We start from the raw sequence: 8609 nt of genomic DNA on the forward strand, positions 1-8609 counted from the left end.
ATAAATGTGTTCTAATGTGTAGATTGTTCTAAGTAAGTCCATAATGCTGTTAGTCATCTGAGGGCAAATGGTTAATGCTACGCAGCAGCAGGTCTGTGGGCTGGAACAGATTATTCATCTGATATGTGTTTTGCAGAAATGAAGATTTTAGAATCTGGAATGTTCCAATATTTTCCTTATTTTTCCTGGTCTCACTTGAGAACTGCTTTTGACTCTAGTCTGTCCCCGTCGCTGTCTGTCCCCTTCCAGTGCACTAAACAGATGATCTCGGAGCGATTCGGCCGTGGCTCTCGCACTGTCGATCTGGAGCTGGAGGCTCAGATTGAGGTTCTGCGAGACACCAAGCGCAAGTATGAGAATGTGCTGCGCTTGGCACGTGCACTCACTAATCACTTCTACAGCATGGTGCAGACACAGCACGCACTCGGAGACACGTTCGCTGACCTCAGCCAGAAATCTCCCGAACTGCGGGTGAGCTGCGTTCACTACTAGCAGACTACATCACTACTGACTCGTCATGTGATCATTTAGATATGCAGTATTGTATGGAATTTTGATTGCTATTAAGATCAGTCACCTCAGAATTGAATTATGATTTATAATGACAACATTGTTTTTCCTGGTGATTCTATCCTCAGTATAGATTGTGAAAATTTGTGATTAACATAAATTATATTGTGGAGGTTATTTGGGGGGGGAAACAGTGTTCGATCGTTGTGTTTCGCTGCTTCTAGGACGAATTTGGGTACAATGCAGAAACTCAAAAATTGCTGTGTAAGAACGGTGAGACCCTGCTGGGTGCCATCAACTTTTTCGTCTCCAGCATCAACACACTCGTCAACAAGACCATGGAGGACACACTCATGACCATCAAGATGTATGAGAATGCAAGGTACAATACTGTTGTAAAAAACGTTGATAGTGTAGCTGTGAAACACTATATCCTAATAATATTTTTGTAAATTTGTGCAATTAATTAATCTGCTACTGTTGTAAATTTGCTATCTCGTAATTTTATCATACACAAAAGTTATCAAACACACCGAAGAACACGGCATTGTTGACCATAATATCTTATTTTTGGTTAAGATACCCTGCAGTGCTGAATTTTTTTTCTTTTTTTCTTTCTTTTTCAAGCTTGGTGGTTCCTGTCCTTGCAGCCACTCTCTCTTTCAGCTTATAAGTACATGATAAATACTGTCACTAAGAAATTTTATAGGAAGTTGTTCTCAAAATTATCTTACTAAGAAAGAAGAATTGGAGCATTTTTTTCTTTTGTTTTTGTGTTGTATACACAAGGATGTGCAAAGACACGTCTCCGTACGTTTTCCCTTTTAATGTTCTCTATCCACTATACACCATGAGAATTTCCAACCATAACACCCCTACTCTGTGCTAAAATATCTGTCGTTCTTTAATAAATAATACAACCCCGGATCCAAAAAAGTTGGGACACTTGCGAAATGGAAATCAAAACAGACTGCAATGATTTGCAAATCTCATAAACCCAGATGTTATTCACAATAGAACATAAAAAAAAAACATTTCAAATGTTTAAAATGAGGAAATGTACCATTTTAAGAAAAAAATAAGGTTTAATTGTGGTAATTTCATGGCCAGAACACGTCTCAAAAAATTTGGGACGGGCTAACAAAAGGCTGGAAAAATAAGTGTTGATTCTGCGTGTGATTCTGATCCTTTTGTGTCTGATTTGTTTTATTTTTTTTGTGTGTCCCCTCTCATGCAGGTTGGAGTTTGACGCTTACAGAGCCGATCTGGAAGAACTGAACATGGGACCTCGGGACGCAATGACCATAGCGCGTATCGATGCGGCGCAGGAGCAGTTTCAGATCCACAAGGACAAATATGAGCGACTGCGCAATGACGTTTCCATCAAGCTCAAGTTCTTGGAGGAAAACAAGGTGTTCAAAACTCCTCATTATATTTTACAAGTACTGAAAACTGTATGCTACTTAAATTTACAATTACATTTATTCATTTAACAGACGCTTTTTTCCAAAGCGACTTACAAACGAGGAAATACACGTAAAATACTTACTGGGATCAGAACAGAAGTCTGTTACCCTGAACTGTACTTTTCAACAGAAACCAATGCAGTTTTGTCAGATATTTCCATTATTTTTTTTTTTAGTAACACTTAAAGGAGTTTCCAAACAGCTAAATACTTACAGTTTTAAATAATGTGTTCTTGAATAAAGCAGTATAACCTGAGTCAGTATTAAAACTTGGCATTAGTTGTTTGATGCATGATGAAATAAAAACATGGCCAGTGTTTCAGAAGCATTGCAAAGTTAAGATGACCTGGGCTGGTAGAGAGTGTTCAGTGGTATGCTCACTCTACCAGTTAAAGCCTAGTTCACACTGCACAGAGATACCGTCTCTCCGGGTTTTGTCGGATTAGCGTGTTAACCCTGTCGGCGTCTGTTGGTGTTGGTCGGCATTTGTTTTCACCGACTGAACATGTTCAATCAGCGTTTGTCGGTCAAGGAATGTCTGAGCAGTGTGGTATGATTTTCCAACAAACTCTGACATAATCTGATCTGGACAGGAGCCGTTGCCATGACAATGAAGCAAGCATCCCTGAAAACTCCATAGAAACAAAAGCCAGTGCTCTCGGTGCTAGGCATGTTAAATCATCGTTGTGGGTAAAGTGGTAGATTTCTGGACGAGTCCGAAAGAAGAGGATAGATGATGTATCGATGTGTTATTTACAGTGCATCCGGAAAGTATTCACAGCGCTTCACTTTTTCAACAATTTGTTATGTTACAGCCTTATTCCAAAATGGATTAAACATTTCTGCAGCGTTGAAGGTCCCAATGAGCACAGGGGCCTCCATCATCCGTAAATGGAAGAAGTTTGGAACCACCAGGACCCTTCCTAGAGCTGGCCACCCGGCCAAACTGAGCAATCAGGTAGAAGGGCCTTAGTCAGGGAGGTCACCAAAAACCCGATGGTCACTCTGACAGAGCTCCAGCGTGTCTTTGGGGAGAGAGGCGAACCTTCCAGAAGAACAACCATCTCTGCAGCATGCCACCAAACAGGCCTGTAGGGCTGCACAATTAATCGGATATCGATTGTGGTTATGATTTTGACTGCCCCCCATTAAATGAACATGATCGACTGCGATATTGACATTTAAAGTTCGTCCTCCGCTCATAGAAAACTCCGCTGTTTTCTCCACTCAAATCAAGCGCTTCCTACACTCACAGCCAATCACATAGAGCGGCACAGGGCTGACGTCATTTTGTAGTGCCAAAACCCGGAAACAATTTAGCGCTGTGAGCTCCAGCGCTTGCGTGAGGGGAAATCATGACACTATCACGATGCTAAATGGCACTACAGAGGTTGTCGAGGACATTAAACCTCATCACGCCGAACAGGAAAAACTCGCATTTGCGACTGAAGTACTTTGTGCGACTTTGACTAAGTATTTATTTGCACCGGTGCGAGTGAACTGTTCGGAGTTGTATAATACATTCGGAATAAAAACTACAGGTCCAAAATGCATCTACACCGTGCAACAGTTACTTTCACACTGCTTTTCATCACCTCAGTCAACCGAACAAGTGTGTAAATACTGCAGAGAAGCCATTATGATGACGAGTAATACTGAACATCATCTGCTTCTGTCAACTCTCCGACCTCACAACCGCCATCTTTTATTGATCACGCAAAATGACCTGAACTTTCACCTGCTCATGTAGACACAGCATCGGGGGATGTAAATCAATAATAATGCTAACGCTACAAGGTGGGTTTAATTCAAACTTCTTTATTAAAAAATTCCTCACCAATCATAATCAAGAGTAGCAACTGTTCAGAACACAATATTATCAGCAGACATGGCAACACTGTACTGGGGAACCGATCTAAAAGGAACAACTGATAAACAAACAAAAACAGAAAACTAATAAAATGTAAAGACAGAAAATGTGCTTAGTTATTAGTAAATAAATAATTGAATATAAAATATATATATATATATATATATATATATATATATATATATATATAAATAAAGTGAGAAATGAAATAATTTGTAATTACTACGGCTTGCACTTAATAACAATTACTCTTAGTTCGCTACATTATATTACTCATAGTTCGCTATCCCCTTAGAAGGCCACTAGCCTTTTTCCTAATATGGATCATGCTTGTATTAGTCTACTTTTAATTAGGACTCTTTATTGTTTAAGATATTTAAAAATAAATATTTTATGCTTGTATCAATTAACCAACAGTATTTCTCATTGCTTTTATTTTAACTTAATTAACAGTGAGCAGAGAGCTTACATTTAACTGTTTATGACAGACCTCCTGATTTAAACTTAAATAAAAAAAAGATTGGTATCTGGATCGGTATCGGTCAAAAAAATCCTGATCGGTGCGTCCCTAATGAACACCATTAAACTAAAGCGCTTTGCATCTGACAGGTAAATGAACTCACCCAATCACATCCTATTTGAGATTATTCAGATATATACACAATATACACAGAGCGGTTCAAGAACTGTCTCCAGCCCAGAACCATGACAGTGGAAAATGTCTAATAATGTAGCTTTAAATATATTTAAGAGGACTTCAAAGACTGAACATTGATGTTTATTGTATTTGTTTACAAGGTGGAACAGGTTAACGGTTGTTTTTTGCATACAGTCTGTAAAATTAACTGAAAATATTAAATTTAGTTTATCAGAAGGTAAATTAATGTCGTGGCTCACGCTATGTTCCTAAATTCTGTCATAATTGACAAGCTCAAGTTTTCTCATGCCTACTTGTGCGTTATATTGTGGCACATTAACGCTACCAGCTCTCTTAAAAAAAAAAAAAAAAAAAAAAAAAAGAAACACACTAAACTTAAGCTGTGCTCCTAAATTTTTGTAATCTCCTTAAAGAAATTGTCTTGCGTCTCTCCTCCTGTAAACACTGTTATTGCCTTTTCTGTATTCGCCTGAATTGTTTTCATTTAGTTGCATACTGTTATATTTGATTTCATATTTTCATGTGGTTGATGGCATTTTTATTTTTACTTATCCTATATTTTGGGTACAATTTTATTTAGGCTTTGCTTCTACGAGATGATGCACTTTAAGGATCAGTCTAATTTGATGCAAAGATTTGCACATTAGCAGGAATGTAGCACAACATGGAGGTGAAAGCAGCGGTCTGTTTATTTAAATGTGGAAGTACATTAAAATATGTTGTCCCTAAAATCAATGAACAATCATGATAAATAATCGAGATCTCAATATTGATCAAAATAATCGGGATTATCATTTTGGCCATAATCGTGTAGCCTTACAGGCCTGTATGGTAGAGTGACCAGACGGAAGCCACTCCTCAGTAAAAGGCACATGACAGCCCACCTGGAGTTTGCCAGAAGGCACCTGAAGGACTCTCAGACCAAGACAAAGATTGAATTCTTTGTCCTGAATGGCAAGCGTCATGTCTGGAAGAAACCAGGCACCACTCATCACCTGGCCAATACCATCCCTACAGTGAAGCATGGTGGTGGCAGCATCGTGCTGTGGGAATGTTTTTCAGTGGCAGGAACTGGGAGACTAGTCAGAATCAAGGGAAAGATGAATGCAGCAATGTACAGAGACATCCTTGAAGAAAACCTGTTCCAGAGCACTCTAGACCTCCAACTTGATGGAGCTTGAGAGGTCCTGCAAAGAAGAATGGGAGAAACTGCCCAAAAATAGGTGTGCCAAGCTTGTAGCATCATACTCAAAAAGCCTTGAGGCTGTAATTGGTGCCAAAGGTGCTTCAACAAAGTATTGAGCAAAGGCTGTGAATACTTATGTACATGTGCTTTTTTGTTTTTTATTTCTAATAAATTTGCAAAGATTTCAAACAGACTTGTTTCACGTTGTCATTATGTGGTATTGTTTGTAGAATTTTGAGGAAAATAATGAATTTAATCCATTTTGGAATAAGGCTGTAACATAGCAAAATGTGGGAAAAGTGAAGTGCTGTGAATACTTTCTGGATGCACTGTAAATAAAATTGTTTCTATTGACCCCTGGTAAGGATAGTCTACTCTCGTGTTTTGGTTTTAATTGGGCTCATCCGCTAATCGTACGCCATTTTCAGTATTTTGTTTCATGAAGAAAGTTTGTTTATAAACTTACATTTGCGTAAAAATGTTTTTCATAATGTATGATCTAATAATGGTCTTAGCTTACCACATAGCCTACCATAAGATGTCTTTCTTGGAGTTGTTGAAACTGCTTGGGGACGAACCGAGCAGAATTTTGAAAGCTCCGCACATCCTTCGTCTGCAGTTCTCTGCGTAACTGTAAGTGTGTGCCCTGTCTCTCATGTTGCAACAACCAAGGCTTCACCGCACTACCTCTTTTGTTTCACTCTTCGTCTTTTCAGGTAAAGACGTAATATAGTAATAGTATAATATTGATTGTGGTTAAAGGATCATCCATTTTAAACCAGTATGACTGTCCATAAAAAAAGTAGGTTGGTGTTTGTTGGGGCAGCTTGGACATGACAGGAGTGTTTCCAAACACTCTAAATCCGACGGCCAACTTTTAAAAGTTTTAAAAGTGATTGTTGGCGTCTGTGAGTGCAGTGTGAACTGGGCTTAACTCGATCTTTGTGCTGCAATGCTTTTGAGACTCAGACGTTAGAACCATACTTTAATTCTCACCTTATTTTTGCTTTTTTCTTCTCTGTGTCTCTGTGTTGTGTGTTTTTTCTTCTTCCCCTCCCAGGTGAAAGTGATGCACAAACAGCTTCTCCTTTTCCACAACGCAATCTCAGCCTACTTTGCTGGCAACCAGCAGCAGTTGGAACAGACCCTCAAGCAGTTCAACATAAAGCTCAAACCTCCCGGAGCCGACAAGCCCTCCTGGTTAGAGGAGCAGTGAAAGTGCTCGTAGTACTCTCAGTCCTTCTGCAGGTTATCCTGACAGAGCAGGCATTAGAATAATGAGACAGACGCAGCCCAGCCACTATGGCAGCAGGGTAGCAAAAGGCTTACCATCCTGTAGCTGTTGTAGGAGCCCGGATCCCAAACTGCCTTCCCCCTCCATACTTTCCTCCTCTCTGCCTGACTGTCTCTTTGCTGAAATTGTGTTTGACCCTGAGAATAAGCACTACTCGTATCTACTTCACCCTAAAGGCTGGTCAAGTATTTGTTCGAACAAAAACTTAGTAACAACTGACCAAATCCTCCAGGAAATGTTGTCAGTCAGAACTCTAGTAGACTTTCAACTTTTCTCTCTCTTTCTCTCTCTGCTAATTCCTCAACCCCATTGCCCACGAAACAACCCCCACCCCGCTTTTCTCCACATGCAACATTTGGCTTCTGGATCTGGACTTGTAAATGTCTGAGAAAACTTGGTCCTAATTATTCAAAGGTTGAATTACTAGTCTGGTTGTAAATGACGTTTAGTTTATTTCATGAATGTCCTGGGGAAATTTGGGGCATGGCAAAAATGTGTGATTCCATGATGCAGAAGGAAAAAATAATGAATTGATCCAGTTGGTGCAAAGTGCTTTTACGTGATTGGATTCCTGATTGAGCCACGTGTCAGTTGTTGTAAATGAGTTATTTATAAATTTTATGTTGTGTGTTCGTTCTTTTTCAGGTTAGAACCACACTCCCATGTTATCCCCCCCCCCCCAAAGAAATGTACCTGTGTGTGCCCTTCTTCCAGTCAGATTTTGTAGAAAGGAAAGCTGCAGGTGTTTGTAATCACTGTCCATTTGCTCCTGCTCATCCAAATTAGACAAGTTAGAAATATTGTATTGTATTGTATTGTGTTGTACAGTTGGGGTGTAACGCTAACCCAGTATGACTGTTTACTGTGATACGGTGAATGCTGACATTGTACAATACTGGTATCAATCTCACAAACATTATTTTCAGGTATTATCAAAGGCAAAGAACGAACCTCTGTAGTGCAAAGAAATCCATGAGCTATCCAAATAACTTGGTTATCACTGTCATTGCAGTGTTATCATTTCATCCACTGTGGAAAATGGAGGCTGTAAGCAGATACAGTAGCAGACTGACATCTATGATATCGGCTTGTACAATTATCATATAAGTCACTCCCTTACTTCATTGTTTACGATCCTGGTCCTGGAGTTCCCCTCCCGCTCCTAACTCGCATGAGTTGAGTCATCAGCAAAGTAACAGGTCTGAACTAGGTTTATCTGAGTGAGACAGAGGAAGGGAACACCCCAGTACTCCTCGACCAGGATTAAGAAACACTACCCTGCTTTAATTTAATATTAATTCTGTTTTGTTATATTACTGAGTCTAACATCCAAAGAAAAAAAAAAAAAGTTTAGTTGCATTTAGACCATTTCAGCGTCGTTCATTCTCAACACTTCGACACTAAACTCCCAGGACACTTGCCAGTCAGTGGGTGTGTTTATACAGGACAGTTGTGATTAAATATTGTGGTATGTACTAATTTATGTATGTTTTCTTTGTGTGTATATCTGTTGCTAAGTTAACAATCAATGTTTAATCCAGGAAATATTAGTTTAGTGTAATGTTAATCTGTATGATTGATTTTATTTTATATATTTGGTTGTGATTAAAGTTGCCAGTGATCAA

General features: G+C 39.2%; 1 protein-coding gene across 6 annotated transcripts in view; it reads left to right on the plus strand.

Annotated features, from left to right (window-relative positions):
• The window catches only part of arfip2b (ADP-ribosylation factor interacting protein 2b), a 25887-nt gene extending 17278 nt beyond the window's left edge, over positions 1 to 8609 (plus strand). For all 6 annotated transcript variants that reach the window (XM_053644645.1, XM_053644640.1, XM_053644643.1 and 3 more), the window contains 4 exons: positions 250 to 471; positions 735 to 892; positions 1748 to 1922; positions 6751 to 8609. In XM_053644645.1, the coding sequence (XP_053500620.1) occupies positions 250 to 471; positions 735 to 892; positions 1748 to 1922; positions 6751 to 6906 (711 nt within the window). In that variant the 3' untranslated portion in view covers positions 6907 to 8609. The remainder of the gene's footprint in view (positions 1 to 249; positions 472 to 734; positions 893 to 1747; positions 1923 to 6750) is intronic.

This window comes from Ictalurus furcatus, chromosome 16 (assembly GCF_023375685.1).
Source record: "Ictalurus furcatus strain D&B chromosome 16, Billie_1.0, whole genome shotgun sequence".
Lineage (NCBI taxonomy): Eukaryota > Metazoa > Chordata > Actinopteri > Siluriformes > Ictaluridae > Ictalurus > Ictalurus furcatus.